The sequence below is a fragment of the Nycticebus coucang genome, chromosome 10, assembly GCF_027406575.1.
Source record: "Nycticebus coucang isolate mNycCou1 chromosome 10, mNycCou1.pri, whole genome shotgun sequence".
NCBI classification, from domain to species: Eukaryota; Metazoa; Chordata; class Mammalia; order Primates; family Lorisidae; genus Nycticebus; species Nycticebus coucang.
In genome coordinates this window covers 93,901,255-93,920,057 of record NC_069789.1, presented here as the reverse complement: position 1 = coordinate 93,920,057, position 18,803 = coordinate 93,901,255, and the positions used below count along the sequence as shown (strand labels likewise).

General features: G+C 36.5%; 1 protein-coding gene across 1 annotated transcript in view; it reads left to right on the top strand.

The window, feature by feature from the left end:
* The window catches only part of POU2F1 (POU class 2 homeobox 1), a 194,089-nt gene that overhangs the window by 162,840 nt on the left and 12,446 nt on the right, over window positions 1–18,803 (top strand). Inside the window, exons 14-15 of the mRNA XM_053605727.1 lie at window positions 13,182–13,527; window positions 14,325–14,413. Of these exons, the coding sequence (XP_053461702.1) occupies window positions 13,182–13,527; window positions 14,325–14,413 (435 nt within the window). The remainder of the gene's footprint in view (window positions 1–13,181; window positions 13,528–14,324; window positions 14,414–18,803) is intronic.

The following is an 18,803-nucleotide window of genomic DNA, read 5'->3' as shown; positions in this document are numbered from 1 at the left end:
TCATGTGATTGAATCTATAGGGGGAAAACTATAATCTTACAACACTTAAACATTGCTGCTTGAAAGAGAAGATTACAAGAGTCAATATCAAGTAGGTTTTCTTTTCTTATCTGCAGTTGTTCAAAATCTTAACCCATTTTAATTTTTTCCCGTCTTGGACCATCACTTCCTTATGCAGCCTCTTCTGACATTTCTATACTACCTGCCTTTCTTTTTCTCTGTTGACAGGGGTAGCATATTTCTTTAACACAATGTTTATTAAAGGTATTCAGTATCTTAATGGTACAACTTATCTAGTGGAATCTATTTTCTTCTTGAAAACCTTCTTAGGATTTCTATAATTGCTTATTTTAATTTCTTGTCATTGTATTTGTAAGTTAGATCTAATATTTCTTATATTCCATGTCTTCTCTCCTTGATTCCTTTTTTGTTTGTATAGAACACGTTCTCAAATAATTTTTTTCTTTATTTGGAAAGGCTATGGGGGCAAGTTTTCTTTCTTTTTTATTTTTATTTTTTTTGAGACAGAGTCTGACTATGTCACCTTCAGTAGAGTGCCGTGGCATCACAGCTCACAGAAACCTCAAACTCTTTGGGCTTAAGTGATTCTCTTGCCTCAGCCTCCCAAGTAGCTGGGAGTACAAGTGCCCATCACAACGCCTGGCTATTTTTTTGTTGTTGTAGTTGTCATTGTTGTTTAGCAGGCTCAGGCTGGGTTCGAACCCACCAGCCCCATTGTATGTGGCTGGCATCCTAACCACTGTGCTACGGGCGCCAAGCCAGCCTTAAATTTTTTAAATACTAGTTTGTTCAGTAATAGAATTCTAGGTGCAAAATTATTTTTCCTTTGTACTTTGAAAGTATTGTTTTTTGTGTTTTTGCATATAGTATTGCTAATGAATAGTCTGATTTCAACATCTCTTTTCTTGATAGTTTTTTTTTTTTTTTCTCAGTAAACTTTAAGGATCTTTTTATCCTTAGTGTTCTAAAAATTCACTAGGTGGTTTCAAGGAACAGGCCTTTTAAAACTTTGTCCTCCATAACAAACACTGGAGACTGTGGAAGTGAGGTGTGGGATGAAAAATTACCTGTTGGTCACTATTAAGATGACAAGTACACTAAAATTGTAGACTTTTCCATTATATAATTCATCCATGTAAGAAAAAAATAACACTTGTACCCCCAAATATATTTTTAAAAAAAAAATGTTTAAGCATTAAAAAATTGTCTTTATTGTTCTTCAGAGAATATTGTCTATCTGAATTAATGTCTAAGTTTATGTTAGCTGTTTTTTCTAGCATTGGCTCTCTTTATTCATTTTGTGGCATTTATTTTTTGCTGTTGGGTTTTTTCATTGTCTGGTGAATTTATTTATACTGATGAATGCAAGACTGAATTACTTCATCTCTGTAGATTGTGAGCGATTTCTTTGCCCTTGTGCGGCTTCTGTAACTCAGCAGTCCTCTCCTCCGAATGGAGGGCTAGCAGTGAGCAGTGAGCGTGGATAGAGAACTGCTGAACTTTACTGCAGTGTTCCAGTAGAAAGCAAGCAAGCAAGGCTATGCCCTCACACATTCTCCAGAGGAGGGGGATCTTTACTCCTGCACGCCATGCCAGGGCCTATGCTGGAATTCTTAGCCTTCTGCAGTCTTTCTGCAGACTTTCATGTTTTCTGAAGAATAGCAAACGAAAGGCCCACTAGCAGGGTTACTGTGTAACAGATTTGTAATCACCTTATTCTTGATTCTGTGTAGTATACCTATCTCTGAGCTTGAACTTTCCTCAGGGTTCCATTAGAATGAATAATTTCCACCTCTGTTACCTCTATCCTCTGGACTGTAGTTAGTTTCTACACCACCTAATTTCATCTTTTTCTCGTTTCTATAAATTTGTATAAATCTTAATCCCTTTGGTTATCCCTTTTTATATTTCTTTACTATCATTTGCAATAGGATTTTGGAAATAGAGAAAAACCTGAGAGTGTTACCTTCTAAGAAAAATCTTGTTTGATTGATGTGTCATTTTTATTTTCTTATATGCATGGGACACAATAGGATCTTTGGTATACATTTCTGGAATAGATACAAGAATTATGACTGTGATATCTCCTTGAGAAAGACAACTGTTCTGATGTGACTTTTGCAAAAATTTCACGCCCTTAATAATCTCAACTAAACATGACAAAAGAGTTGACTTCTCAGGAAGATACAGCAATTATAACCATCTGGCTACCTCACAATAGAGGCCTAAGGTACAGGAAATAAAAAGGAACAAGATTAGGGTAATGGGTGGGGCCACACCTACAGTGCATCTTAGAATGGGTACAGGCGAAACTTACTAAATGCAGAATACAAATGCCCACATACAGTAACTAAGAAAATGCCATGAAGGCTACGTTGAATAGTTCGATGAGAATATTTCAGATTGTATATGAAACCAGCACATTGTACCCCTTGATTGCACTAATGTACACAGCTATGACTTAACAATAAAAATAAATAAACTAAAAAATAAAAAGGAACAAGATTAAAAGGAAGAATAGATAATTCAAAAATAATAGTTGGAAACATTTGATTCATTTGAACTAAGCAAAAAAAAAAGCCAACAAGAGTATACGAGATTGGAACGTTAATGGCTAACTTGTCCTAACTACCATCTGTAGAACACTTAATCCAACAACAGTAGAAAACACACTCTTTTTTTTTTTTCCATGTGGAAGGTCTTATCTCCTAAGATGTTTTTGGCCATAAAAGGATTAGTCAATTTAAAAGGATTAACTATACAAAATATATTACCTGATGACAACAAAAATAAATTAGAAATCAACAGTGAAATTCAGGAAATCCTCAAATATTTGGAAATTAATTTATGGGTCAAGGAAGAAATCACAAGAGAAATTAGAAAGCACTTTTAAATGAATGAAAACACAAGAAGAAACATCTCAAATAGCCAAAGCTTCTACCTTAAGAAACATAAGAGCAAACTAATCCCAAGTAATCAAAAAGAAGGAAATGATAAAGATTAGAGCAGAAATTAATAAAATTAAAAATAGGAAGCAGTAGGAAAAAGAGCAGTGCAACCAGACCAACAATATTGACAAATGAATCTTAACCAAATCACCAAAATCAGTGAAACAGGGGACATCACTACTGACCACACACCAGTTAAAAGATTACAATGTAATACTTTTTATTGAGATATCATGTATATATACATGTATCTTTTTTGTGCACAGTTTTAAAAAGTATACAGTTCCTTGGGTTTTAATATAATCACATTATGAAATCAGCACCACTAATCCTAGACTATTTCCATCACCCAAAAGAGCAACCCTGTACCCATTATCAGTTCCTATTTATTTCTCCCTCTATCCCTGAGAACCACTGGTCTGTTCTCTGTCTCTGTGGATTACCTATTTTGGACATTTCATATAAATGGAATTATCTAATATGTGACCTTTTCGGTGTCAGGCTGCTTCCACTCAGCATTGTATTTTCAAAATCTACCCATGTTGCAGAATGTATCTGTACTTCATTCCCTGTCCATGGCTGAATAATATATTTCAGGGCAGGAACAGACCACCTTTTGGTTATCATTCATGAATTAGTAGACATTTGGGTTGCTTCTCATTTGGGGCTGTTTTTCTTACTACTGTTGTGAGCACTCGTGTAAGTTTTGATATGGGCGTATATTTTCAGTTCTTTTGGAAATACACTTATGAGTGGAATTGTTAAGTCATATAGCAGCATATTAGATATTATGGTTATCTTTATGCTAAAAAAAATGAAATACCTTAGATGAAATAGACATATGCTTAGAAAGGCACAAATTACCAAAAGCAATTTAAAATGAAATAGAAAATCTAAATAGACCAAAAGCAAATAAAATAATTGAATTATTAATCTTCTCACAAAGACTAGCCAGGCCCAATGGCTTTAACAATGAATCTTTCAGATATTTAGAGACAAAATAAAATCATTTTTAACAATCTTTTCCAGAAAATACAGAAGTAACATTTCTCCTTTTTTAAATTTATTTTATTTTATTTTATTTTGCAGTTTTTGGCCAGGGCCGCGTTTGAACCCGCCACCTCCCGTATGTGGGGCTGGCGCCCTACTCCTTGAGCCGCAGGCACCACCCCCTCCTCTATTTTTGTTGGTATTACCCTGATACCAAAGCTAGATAAATAAATGTCACAAGAAAAAAAAATTATAGATTCATATTCCTCACGTAAACATATATAAAAACCTTCAGCAGGGCCAGGCACAGTGGCTCATGCCTGTAATCCCAGCACCCTGGGACGCCAAGGTGAGTGGATCGCTTGAGCTCATAACTTTAAGACCAGCCTGAGCAAGAGTGAGACCCATCTCTAAGAAACAGCCAAGTGCTGTGGTGGTCATCTGTAGTCCCAGCTACTCAGGAAGCTGCAGCAAGAGGATTGCTTGAGCCCAAGAGTTTGAGGTTGCTGTGAGCTATGACACTACCGTACTCTACAAGGGCCACAAAGTGAGACTGTGTCTCAAAAAAATAAATAAACAAAAATCCTGAACAGAATCTTGGCCGATCAAATCCAGCCATATAAAAAAAATTAAATACATCATGACCAAAGGTAATTTATCTTCTAGGAAATGTGTGGTTGGTTTAATATGTGAATGTCAATTAGCATACCATAGTATAATAATAGAAGGAAGAGCATAAACCACAGGATCATCTCAATGGTACAGAAAGATAGTTGACAAAATGTAAAACGCATTCTTGATAAAAAGCTCTTTAACTAGAAATACAAGGAAACCAGCTCACCTGGAAAAGAACATTTACTAACAGCCTACAGTGAAGAGCCTACTAATGGTAAAAGACTGAATGCTTTCACCCCTAAGATTAGGAACATGGCAAGGATGTTTACTCATATGGACTTCTGAATAACATTGTACTGGAGTTACAGTGAGTTTAGTGAGGAGCAGAAAAATTAAATACATCCTATTTGTCTTTATTTACATTGTCTATATGTGTAAAAATCCCAAGGAATGTGGAAAAAAACTATCAATAATCAGTTTAGTATTGTTGCAAGATACAAGATTAACATATAAAAACCAATTACCTTTGTATATGCTATCAATGGACAGTTCAGAACTAAAATGAAGAAAATATACAAAACAGTGTCAAAAGAATGAAATACTTAGGTAACAAAGTTAACAAAAGGAAGCTCTAGTTTTATACAATGAAAACTATAATTTGCTGAAAGAAATTGAAGTCTAAATATGAAGACATTTCATACTCCATGTTCATGGTTTAGAAGACTTAGCGTTCTTAAGTTGACTATTTTCTCCAACTCAATGTATGATAAACTCTTTCCAAAATGTATAGGAAGGGACCCAGAATAGCCAAAATAATTTTGAAGAAGTATGAAGTTAGAGGATATTTACAGGTCCTAAACGTGCACAAAGATGAATTCAGATCTTTTACCTCATATTATGCACAAAAATTAAATAAAATGGATTGAAAGCCTAGATGTAAGAGCTAAAACTATAAAGTTTCTAGAAAAAAAAGCAAGAGAAAATCCTCACGAGTTTGGATTAGGTGAAGAGTTCTTAGTTACCTTAGTTACCTTTTGGTGTTCTAGAGCACCAAAAGCACAATTCATAAAAGAATAAAAAAGATAAATCGGACTTCATTACAAGTAAAATCTTTGTGCTCCAGAAGACAACCTTTAAGAAAGTGAAGACAAACCACAGACTAGGGGAAAATATTTGTATATCATGTATGTGGTAAAAGAATTGTATCTGGAATATATAAAGAACTCCCACAACTCAATAATAAGAATACAGACAACCCAGTTTTTAAAATGGGCAAAAGATTTTAATACACATTTTACCAAAGAAGATAAGAGTGACTAATAAGCACTCAACATTATTACTCACGAGAGAAAAGCAAATTGAGACTATAATGAGGTGCCACTTTACACGCAGGAGAATGGCTAGAATCAAACAGACCAAAAATGATCATTGTTGGCAAGGGTGTAGAGAAACGGAAACTCTCACGCATTGCTTGTAGGAATGTAAAATGATAGAGCCACTTTGGAAAACATTGTAGCAGTTTCTCTAGAAGTTCAACATAAATTTACCATCCTACCCAGCAATTTTCCCAAGAGAAATGAAAACATTTCCACACAAAAATTTTTAAGTGAGTGTTCATATAGCAGTGTTATTTGTAAAATAGCTGAAAACTGGAAGCAAATACCCATTAACTAGTATGTGAATAAACAAAATGTGGCATATTTAAACAATGGAATATTATTCAGACATAAAAAGTAATGAGTATTGATTCATATTACATTGGATACACCTTGAAAATGAAATACTAAGCAAGAAAAGCCAGGTGCGGAAGAGTACATATTGTATGATTCCATGTATGTGAAATGTCTATAAAAGCAAAAAGCAGATGACCAGGTGGGAGTGGAAAGTGACTACAAATGGGCAAAGGGATCTTTTTTTAGAGGTGGAAATGTCATAATTTGGATTGTGGTGATGGTTGTACAACTCTGTAAATTAATTAAAAGTTATTAGATATTGCACTTAAATTGCATGAATATAAATTGTACTTCAATAAAAGCCGTTGGGGGGTGGAGAGGAAAGCACAAAGGAGACATATTAGTACCCGTGCTTAGACACAGCGTTCCACTGACTTCATGCAATGGGTGGCGGCGGCGCACTCTGTTGTTGAAGACATTGAGCCTCAGCAACTTTAAGTTCCCTGAGCAGAGCTGCCTAAGTAATTAAATTGTCAAGTTGCCAAGAATTTAAGGTCATAAAAGATGTATATTGATTAAAAAACAACTCATTGGGAGAATTAATTTAAAGATCATGTTAAGTTGTTATGCCATAGCGCTTATGTGTTCATTTTGAAGACACCTAGAATGTGGTTGGGAGTTACAACCGGAAAAACAACCTTGCAGGGTTTCTGGAGTCATCGTCTCCTGGCTCACATTACATTTGCTGGTAAAATTAAACTGGGATTTTTTTTGTAAACATGAGATTTTAGAGAAAAGATACTCATTGGTTTCAAAGTCATGGTGGAGAGTAAAGAAATTTAAGCCTTTTGACCTCAAGATACAGTTCTTATAAAATAGGTAGTTTCAATTTCAGAACTTTGACAAGGAATTAGTGCCCATCATAAAACAACGTTAAATAAGGTGAGAAATAGTCAAGAAAAGATTGTTTAATAATGTTGACATTTCTTAGCACTGGAAAAAAAAGAGGATAAAGAAGATAGAAAAGAGGATAAAAGTGAAAAAGTGTATATAACTCTGCCAAACTTGGAACCCAACACAGCATCAGATGTTGAGTTAGGAAGATTGGTCTGGTAGATTTAGAACTGAAGCATTAAAGAATGAAAATGGATGGAATTGTATGTAGAGTAGCTGCAATAAGAAGTCATTTGTATTTTTGAGAAGGGCAGAAGAGGAATAAATCCTCTCTTTTTAATTAGCAATAAGAAGGGTGTGTTTACCTCTTTCATTCAGCAACCACATAACCACTTTCGTATGGCATTGTAGGAGGCAAGGAAAGTAGAGTCAGTGCTAGCCTGGATGACACCTGCGTTTCTCCCAGCTCTGTGAAATGTGAAAAAAAACTGAGAGTAGAAATGAGAAGAGAGTTAAATTCTAAATGTTCTTACTGTAGACCAGAATAAGGCACCAAAACAGATTTTGGAAGGACAGAACTACCTGAATCTGTGGTAAGGCAGAGGAGAGGAGAGAGTTCCGCAGCTTAGCAATAGATTCACCATCGAAGAAATGTTCACATAAAGTAAAATTTTTCCAATGTGTCATACCTGTATGGGTTTGAAATACTTCAATTAGTCTGAGTGTTTTTATATTGAAGGTCTTCTCTAGCTCACAGTTATATTAAAAATGTATATATGCTACTTTGTCTTTTTGAATTCTCTATCCTGAGAAAATTCCACTTAGGTTCTGCTTTGTACATAAATAACCATCCCTCAAAATCCACAAAGTATTGCTTCCAGGGCTTAACACCAGATACCAGAATCCGAGGATGTCCAGTTGCTTGTGTAACATGTAGCATTTGCACATCCTCCCGTATTCTTTAAATCATTTCTAGATTAGTTGTAATACCTAATACCGTGGAAATGCTATGTACATAGTTGTCGTATTGTTTTTTAGCTTATACTATTTTTATTCGATTGCTTTTATTTTTCAAATATTCTCAATCCACAAGAGGGAAGGAGGGAGAGGGGTGGGGCCTTGGTGTGTGCCACACCTTCTGGGGGCAAGACATGATTGCAAGAGGGACTTTACCTAACAAATGCAATCAGTGTAACCTGGCTTATTGTACCCTCAATGAATCCCCAACAATAAAAAAAAAAAAAAAATTTAAGTTAACAAATATATATATATTCTCAATCAACAGTTGGTTGAATCTATAGATATGGAACCTTTCAGAAAACCAACTCTAATGTGATTGATTATATTCTAGAACATAGTGAATTTCACTAAGTAAATTTCCAGCTAGTGTGACAGCTTTTTTTTTTTTTTTTTTTTTATTGTTGGGGATTCATTGAGGGTACAATAAGCCAGTTACACTGATTGCAATTGTTATGTAAAGTCCCTCTTGCAATCATGTCTTGCCCCCATAAAGTGTGATGCACACCAAGGCCCCACCCCTCTCCCTCCATCCCTCTTTCTGCTTCCCCCCCCCATAACCTTAATTGTCATTAATTGTCCTCATATCAAAATTGAGTACATAGGATTCATGCTTCTCCATTCTTGTGATGCTTTACTAAGAATAATGTCTTCCACTTCCATCCAGGTTAATACGAAGGATGTAAAGTCTCCATTTTTTTTAATGGCTGAATAGTATTCCATGGTATACATATACCACAGCTTGTTAATCCATTCCTGGGTTGGTGGGCATTTAGGCTGTTTCCACATTTTGGCGATTGTAAATTGAGCTGCAATAAACAGTCTAGTACAAGTGTCCTTATGATAAAAGGATTTCTTTCCTTCTGGGTAGATGCCCAGTAATGGGATTGCAGGATCAAATGGGAGGTCTAGCTTGAGTGCTTTGAGGTTTCTCCATACTTCCTTCCAGAAAGGCTGTACTAGTTTGCAGTCCCACCAGCAGTGTAAAAGTGTTCCCTTCTCTCCACATCCACGCCAGCATCTGCAGTTTTGAGATTTTGTGATGTGGGCCATTCTCACTGGGGTTAGATGATATCTCAGGGTTGTTTTGATTTGCATTTCTCTAATATATAGAGATGATGAACATTTTTTCATGTGTTTGTTAGCCATTCGTCTGTCATCTTTAGAGAAAGTTCTATTCATGTCTCTTGCCCATTGATATATGGGATTGTTGGCTTTTTTCATGTGGATTAATTTGAGTTCTCTATAGATCCTGGTTATCAAGCTTTTGTCTGATTGAAAATATGCAAATATCCTTTCCCATTGTGTAGGTTGTCTCTTTGCTTTGGTTATTGTCTCCTTAGCTGTACAGAAGCTTTTCAGTTTAATGAAGTCCCATTTGTTTATTTTTGTTGTTGTTGCAGTTGCCATGGCAGTCTTCTTCATGAAGTCTTCCCCCAGGCCAATATCTTCCAGTGTTTTTCCTATGCTTTCTTTGAGGATTTTTATTGTTTCATGCCTTAAATTTAAGTCCTTTATCCATCTTGAATCAATTTTTGTGAGTGGGGAAAGGTGTGGGTCCAGTTTCAGTCTTTTACATGTAGACATCCAGTTCTCCCAACACCATTTATTGAATAGGGAGTCTTTCCCCCAAGGTAAGTTCTTGTTTGGTTTATCGAAGATTAGGTGGTTGTAAGATGTTAGTTTCATTTTTTGGTGTTCAATTCGATTCCAAGTGTCTATGTCTCTGTTTTTGTGCCAGTACCATGCTGTCTTGACCACTGTGGCTTTGTAGTACAGACTAAAATCTGGTATGCTCAAATTTAACTTAAGAATAAACCTATAGAACCTATCTCATTTGTAACCTGGGACCTGCCTGTACCCACTTGCCTGTCAGGCCATGTGTCCAGCACTTAAGGATCTCTTTGGGCAGCACTGAGCAGTATCTCTGTCCTCCAGGTAGGAAACTGAGACCCAGAGAGGTGAGTTACCTGGCACAGACACTTGGGGCACACCCTGCAGAGTCAGGCTTTGAACGCAGGGCTGCCTGATGCCTGTTCTTGCCACTGAGATAGCCAACACTCAATGTTTTGCTGTGTGCTAGCCTCCCTTCTAAGTGTGTTGTATCTGCCAACTCCTGGGAGACCCACATCAACCACCAGGGAGGTAGATCTTACTGTTAATGGACCCATTTTATATTTAAGAATATTGAGGCAAATGGAGATGGGATTTGAACCCCCAGCAATCTGGTTCCAGATTTGGCGTTCAGCTTTGTTATCCTCCTCCCTGCTGGAAATATATACATATATATATGTTTTTTCTTATAAGAGTATATGTGAATCCTAGTAAATGTGGAATGTAAAGGTCTTAGCAAAATAACTAAGAAAATGCCACGAAAGCTATGTTAACTAGTGTGATGAAAATGTGTCAAACAGTCTATGAACCAAGTGTATGGTGCCCCATGATCCTACTAATGTACACAGCTATGATTTAATAAAAAAAAGTATGCATAATATATATGTAAAAAAAATAATAATAATAAAATCTGGTATGCTGATGCCCCCAGCTTTATTTTTGTTACTAAGAACTGCCTTAGCTATACAGGGTTTTTTCCGGTTCCATACAAAACGCAGAATCATTTTTTCCAAATCTTGAAAGTACGATGTAGGTACTTTGATAGGAATGGCATTGAATAGGTAGATTGCTTTGGGAAGTATAGACATTTTAACAATGTTGATTCTTCCCATCCATGAGCATGGTATGTTCGTCCATTTGTTAATATCCTCTGCTATTTCCTTTCTGAGGATTTCATAGTTTTCTTTATAGAGGTCCTTCACCTCCTTCGTTAGGTATATTCCTAGGTATTTCATTTTCTTTGAAACTATGGTGAAGGGAGTTGTGTCCTTAATTAGCTTCTCATCTTGACTGTTATTGGTGTATACAAAGGCTACTGACTTGTGGACATTGATTTTATATCCTGAAACATTACTGTATTTTTTGATGTCTTCTAGGAGTCTTGTGGTTGAGTCTTTGGGGTTCTCTAAGTATAAGATCATGTCGTCAGCAAAGAGGGAGAGTTTGACCTTCTCTGCTCCCATTTGGATTCCCTTTATTTCCTTGTCTTGCCTAATTGTATTGGCTAGAACTTCCAGCACTATGTTGAATAGTAAAGGTGACAGAGGACAACCTTATCTGGTTCCAGTTCTAAGAGGAAAAGCTTTCAGTTTTACTCCATTCAGTAAAATATTGGCTGTGGGTTTGTCATAGATAGCTTCAATCAGTTTTAGAAATGTGCCACCTATGCCTATACTCTTCAGTGTTCTAATTAGAAAAGGATGCTGGATTTTATCAAATGCTTTTTCTGCATCTATTGAGAGGATCATGTGATCTTTATTTTTGCCTCTGTTAATATGGTGGATAACGTTTATGGACTTGCGTATGTTAAACCAGCCTTGCATCCCTGGGATGGACAGCTTATTTTTTTAATACATAGCATTTACTGAAATAAGAGGGCCTGTTATTGATAGCATCAAAATGATAGGTCACTGGGGACAGTTGACATCTTCTGCTTTGTAGATTATCTATCCCATAAGAGCTTTATGAGACATTTGTACTGTAGGCAGAGTGACTTAACGTTCTTTAAGTCACACTTGCCTCTGGGTCCCTACAGGCCTAATTTCCAGACATATTTCAGACCTATGATATCCAGCATGTTATCCACCAGCTACAATTGGCTTTTGAGCACTTAAATGTAATTAGATCAAATTTAGATGTGCTGTAATTATAAAATATGTACCATTTCCAGACTTAGAAAGGAAACAGGCATAATAACTAAAATTTTAATATTGATTTCATCTTAAAATGATAATATTTTGGGTATATTAGGTAAAGTAGAATATAGTATAATAGAAATTAATTTCTTTTTTTTTTTGCTATTTTCAGTGAGACTACTAGAAAATTTGAAGTTACATATACATGTATATAGTATTTCTGTTAGACATTGCTGATCTTGAACATGAAACAATCCCAGTGAATGTGTTTTAGTTGTTTGGTTATGATATTTTTAATGTCAGTTAATCATTTATATCCAAGCAGTTGTTGCTCTTAAATGAAAAACAAATTTATATACCTTGATATTTTTAAGGTCTTAAATAATAATAATAAATAATAGATCTTCATTTTTCATGCTAACATTTATGAAATTCATAGAATCATTGTATGTTATTTCTTCCATAAATTAGAAAATTTACCATAATGGACTTTTGAGAGCTAATTTTCATTGCAGAATAGTTATATTTTTAATGCAAAGAAGGCATCCAGACAATGTATCTCTAGTTATTTTTGTACTACATCTGTGTATATTGTTAACACTTAATTCTTAGAAAAGTATATCCAGTTTTTCTTGTCCTTGCTTTTTAAATTTTCCTATAGTAACTACCAGGGAGATTTCTGGATGAAAAAGAGCTTTACGGAATTTTCCCTTTTTTGTTTATCTGTTTCTTCCCCAGCACATTATTCCATAATGAGAGGTTCTGTGATTCTTTCATTTTTTTTGAATAGGAAATTGAGAATGAAAAACTATTCTTTTTCCTTCATGGTTACTTTATTCTTTTGTCTCTTAAAGTGTAGGGTTCATAGCTTTCGTTCTAAAATGTTTGTTTTTGTGGTTACTCTCCATGGAAATATTAAAAGTAGGCTAATGAAGAGGCAAATGTGAAGATTACTGGATAGTAGTTTTAATTATGCTGTTGATCCAGGGGTCCTCAAACTGCAGCCCGCAGGCCACATGAGGCGGTGAGATTGTATTTGTTCTCGTTTTGTTTTTTTACTTCAAAATAAGATATGTGCAGTGTGCATAGGAATTTATTCATAGTTTTTTTTTTTTTTTAACTATAGTACGGCCCTCCAACCGTCTGAGGGACAGTGAACTGTACCCCCTGTTTAAAAAGTTTGAGGACACCTGTCTAGACTATGGCTGAATAAAGCTGCCATTTTCCCAGAATCATTTACAGAAGGTCATTTTCTAATCCAGTTCTCTTTTCAGGCACTACAGACGCCACCTCCAACAACACGGCAACCGTGATTTCCACAGCACCTCCAGCTTCCTCAGCAGTCACATCTCCCTCTCTGAGTCCCTCCCCTTCTGCCTCAGCCTCCACCTCTGAGGCATCCAGTGTCAGTGAGACCAGCACAACACAGACCACCTCCGCTCCTTTGTCCTCCCCTCTTGGGACCAGCCAGGTGATGGTGACAGCGTCAGGCTTACAAACAGCAGCAGCTGCCGCCCTCCAAGGAGCTGCGCAGTTACCAGCAAATGCCAGTCTGGCTGCCATGGCTGCTGCTGCAGGACTAAACCCAGGCCTGATGGCACCCTCACAGTTTGCGGCTGGGTAAGGTGCTTTCTCATCTCATTGACATCTGAGAAACAGCTAGGACGTCATGCCTGGAATTACTTGTAGGGGAGACTCTTCATCACCATCTTAAATGAAAAAAAATCTTTAAAATTATAATCTCTTTGAAATGGACTGTTCTGTCACATGCAAGGACCTTGATTGTAGTTGAGCGTAGGTTTTTTAACTCCTAGAAGGGCAGTAATCATACCTTTGTTTCCAGGTGATGGACCAGAACACTTAGTCACTGATTCCCTCAGTGATAGGACCAGGAGCAAAGTCCAGACTTCCTGACTGTATTTTCTCCACTAAACTCTCAGCTGTATTCATGCTAACTTCTATGAAATTCATAGAATCATTGTATGTTGTTTTTTCCATAAATTAAAAAATGTTTACAGAATCTTACAGAATCCAACATAGACAAGAGACATAGTAATAAAAGTCCCAGTTTTATATTGTTATTGTCAAACAAATTATAAAACCATCTTGTAAATACGTATATCGTTCTCTCTGGAGCTTTTTCTTTTGTTTTGGAAAAAAGAGAATGAAATCATTCAAAGAAGAGTCAGAATGAGTGTAAAAGTTTTACATTTTGTGCTGGTCATAGCCTTGTTTGTTCAAGTAAGCATCAGGGAAGTAGTAACAGAGAACTGCAAACCAAACCATGTAAGAGTAAGGGAGAGTTACAGGTACTCTGCGTTCTTCCCTAGCAGCGTTGTTTTCATCAGCCCTTTGTCTGTGTTGCAAACTGTCCAATGTGTCTGTGGTACTAAGTGACCCCTCTTTTGGACTTACAGAGGTGCCTTACTCAGTCTCAATCCAGGGACCCTGGGCGGTGCTCTCAGCCCAGCTCTGATGAGCAACAGTACACTGGCAACTATTCAAGGTCAGTGGAACATTTTCTATTACCTACCGTGTGTGTGTGTGTGTGTGTGTGTGTAATGGAAGAAGTCTGCTTTACTAAAGGTGAAAGTAATGGGGAAAGGCAGCCAAATAAGGACTAACTTGTTCTTGAGGACCAAGAAAATATTCTTGTAAAAGGGCTTTGTAAGAAAAGTATAGGTGTTAGTTTCTGAGTAAGAATAGGGAATATATTTAGTTTGATATATTGTTATGAAAACAGGACTTTTTTTTTGGTTTTTGTTTACAAAATATTAAATATTTTTATTACATGAATAGCTTTTATACTGCTTGAGCTTGAGTCAGGGCTGTAGGTGTGCCTATCACCCAAATAGTGTTCATTGTACCCATTCGGTAGGTTTTTGCTCCCCCCACCCCCGCTTAATTTGGAAGTGACTTTTACTTCCCTCTGTGCACATGTGTGTCCATTGGTTAGTTCCAGTGTATTAGAGAGTCAGATAGTGTTTGTTTTCTCATCCTCGAGATACTTCACTTACGATAATGATTTCCAGTTTCATCCAAATTGCTGCAAAAGTCATTAATTCATCCTTTTTTATGACTGTTACTCTATGGTATACACATACCACATTTTGTTAATCCACTCATGACTTGATAGACACTTGGATTGATTCCAGATCTTTGTGATTGTGAATTGTGCTGCAGTAAACATTCAGGTGCAGGTGTCTTTTTGGATAAAAGGACTTCTTTTCCTTTGGATAGATAACCTAGTAGTGGGATTGCTAGATTGAATAGTACATTCACTTTTTTAGTTTTTTGAAAAATCTCCATACTATTTTCCATAGAGGTTGTACTGATTTGCAGTCCCACCAAAAGTGTATAAGTGTTCCTTTCTCTCTGCATCCATGAGGGGGAGGTGCTTTTTTTTTTTTTTTTGAGACAGAGTTTCACTATGTCGCCCTCGATAGAGTGCAGTGATGTCTTAGCTCACAGCATCCTCAAACTCTTGGGCTTAAGTAATTCTCTTGCCTCAGCCTCCCAAGTAGCTGGATGGCCCTTTTTAATTAAAGTCATTCTAACAGAGTAAAGTGTTATCTTACTGTGGTTTTAATTTGCATTTTCCTGCTGATTAGTAATATTGAGCATTTTTTCATAAGCTTATTGGCCATTTGTCTGACCTGCTTTTGAAAAGTTTCTGTTCTTGTCTTTTGCCCACTTTTTAATAGGGCTTTTTAATAGGGCTTTTTAAGGGTTTTTTTCTTGCTGATTTGAGTTCTTTGTAGATTCTGGATATTAGCCATTTATCAGATGTATAATAGTTTGCAAACATTTTCTCCCTTTCTGTAGGTTGTCTACTTACTCTATTGACTATTTCCTTGGCTGGGAGAAGCTTTATAATTTAGTCAAATCCTGATTGTTTATTTTTGTTGTTGCTATAATTGCTTCTGGGGGCTCTTTTTCATAAATTCTTTGCCTAGGCCGATATATACATCACTACGCAAGTTTTGAGACAGTGTTATGTCCATTATTTCACTTCCAAGAAACACAGTTGGCAGAGTCGTTTCTGATTCACCTGTGCAAGCGGCCCCTTGCTCAGCTTATTGGTGTTGCTGGAAGGACTTCATTTGTGTCCGTCTGCATGGATTTTTTTTTTTTGTTTGTTTGAGACAGAGTCTTACTTTGTCACTTTGGGTAGAGTGCATGACATCATAGCTTGCAGCAACCTCATAATTTTTGAGCTTAAGTGATCCTCTTTGACTCAGCCTACCAAGTAGCTAGGATAGGACTACAAGTGCCCAACACAATACCCAGCTATTTTTTGAGACAAGGTCTTGCTCTTCTTGCTTTTCTTGCTCAGGCTGGTCTCGAACTCCTGAGCTCAAACAGTCTACTCCCAGAGTGCTAGAATTGCAGGCGCGAGCCCCGGTGCCCAGCCATTTATGCAGAATTTACGTTTCTTGATTTTTATGTATCTCAAAACTTTTGTAATAACCTACATATCTAGAAGAGTTTTTCCTACATTTTCTTCTAAACATCTTATGGCTTCATGCCTTATATTTAAGTCATTTATCCATTTTGAATTAATTTTTGTGAATGGTGAAGATTGGGATCCTGATTCATTCTTCTGCATATGGCTATCCAATTTTCCAGCACCATTTAATGAATAGGGCTTCTTTTCCCTAGTGTAGTGTTGTCTGCTTTGTCAAAGGTCAGTTGGCTGTGTGTAGATGGTTTTATATCTGGGTTTTCTGTTCTGTTCCCTTGATCTGTGTCTCTATTTTTGTGCCAATAATGGGCTATTTTGTAGTCTAGTTTGAAGTCTGGTAATGTGATGCCTTCAGATTTGTTTAATATTGCTTTCGTTATTTGATCTCTTTTCTGGTTCCAAATAAAATGTATAATCATTTTTTTTGGATCTGTGAAATATGACATTGGTATTTTGATGGGGATTGCATTGAATCTGTAAATTACTTTGGATTGTATGGACATTTTAAAACGTTGATTCTACCAATCCATGAGCCTGATGTTTTCCATTTGTTTGTGTCATCTGCAGTTTCTTTCCTCAGTGTTTTCTAGTACTCTTTGTAGAGATTTTTTACTTCCTTGGCTAAGTGTATTCCTAGGTATTTTATTTTCTTTGTAGCTATTATGGATAGTATTGAGTCTTTGATTTGACTGTCAGCTTATCTGTTACTGGTGTATAGGAATGCCACCAATTTGCGTACATTGATTTGGTAACCTGAGACTTTGCAGAATTTATTTTTTAAATTCTAGGATTCTCTTGGAGTCTTTGGAGTTTTCTAAGTAAAAGATTATATCACCAGTGAAAAGCAATATAATTTAACCTCCTCTTTCCCAATTTGGATACCCTTTATTTCTTTCTCTTGCCTGATTGCTGTGGCTAGGACTTCCAGTACTATGTCTTATAGACGTGATGACAGTGGGCACCCTTGTCTTGTTCCAGTTCTTAGGGGTAATGCTTTCAATTTTTCCCCATTTAGCGTGCTGTAGGCTCTGTCATAGATGGCTTTTATAATTTTGAGATGTATTCCTTCATGCCTAGTTTATCGAGTGTTTGTATCATGAAAGGGTGTTAGATTTTGTCAAATGCTTTTTCTGCATCTATTAAGATGGTCTTTGTTTTTGCTTTTGTTTATGTGGCGAATCACACTTACTAATTTACATATGTTGAACCATCTTTGTATCCCTGTGATAAAGCCCACTTGGTCATGGTGGATTAGGTTTTTGTTTTTTTTTTTTTTTGGCTGGGGCTGGGTTTGAACCCACCACCTCCCGTATATGGGGCCAGTGCCCTACTCCTTTGAGCTATAGGCCCTGCCCTAGATTAGTTTTTGATGTACTGTTGAGTTTGGTTTGCTAATATTTTACTGAGATTTTTGCATCTATATTCATAAGGGAAATTGGTCTGTAGTGTTATTGTTTTTTTGTTTGTTTGTTTGTTTTTGTCATGTCCTTTCCTGGCTTTGGTAACAAGGTCATAGTGACTTTGTAGAATAAGTTGGGGCACATTCTCCTCTTCTCCGTGTTATGGAATAAGTTGGCGCAGTGTGGTTGCTAACTCTTTTTAGGTCTGGTAGAATTTGGCTATGAATCCATCTGTTCTGGGGCTTGTTTTTTTTGGTCAGGAGATTTTTTTTATCACTGCTTCCATCTTGCTCTTGTTATCAGTCTATTCAGGAGTTCTATTTCTTCCTGACTGAGTCTTGGGAGTTTATGTGTTTCCAGGAATTCATCCATTTCCTCTGTGTTTTCTAGTTAATGTGAGTAGAGATTTTCATAGTATTTACAAATAATATTTTGTATATCTGTGGCATCAGTTATGTCTCCTTTTTCATTTCTGATTGAGCTTATTTGGGCCCTTTCTCTTGTATTCCTGGTCTATTAATTTTGCTTACCTAGGACTTTTATGCTGATATTTATCTTCTTATGTAAATAGCCTTAGAAGCAGATTTTTTTTTCCCAATAAGTTTATCCAAGTAGTCATCTAACACCCATCTCAAGGCAAACTTGACCGAGTAAGACTCCCCAGTTCCTCATCTCCACCCCTAAGAAAATCACATGTGGGAAAGTGGTATAATGAATTAACATCAGAGCACATTAGACCAACTTCAAGGTGCTTTTAACTCTTGTTAGGTTCTGCTCTTCCTATATCCCTGTCAGTCTAGAGTATATACTCTCTCAGATTATAATGTCTCTTTTCCAAGCTTAGTTGAGTCCTTTTCAGGGACAATTCATTCCACATAGTGAAGAGTTTCCCTTGCTTGGCATCTAAAATTTGTATTGGAAAAGGCTTGCCATATTGTGATTCAGGGAAACAATTTGAGAAACATCACCATATTAATCAGATAATATTTCTTTCTTAAAATTAGTTTGATGAGAGGCAGTGGCAGAGGATC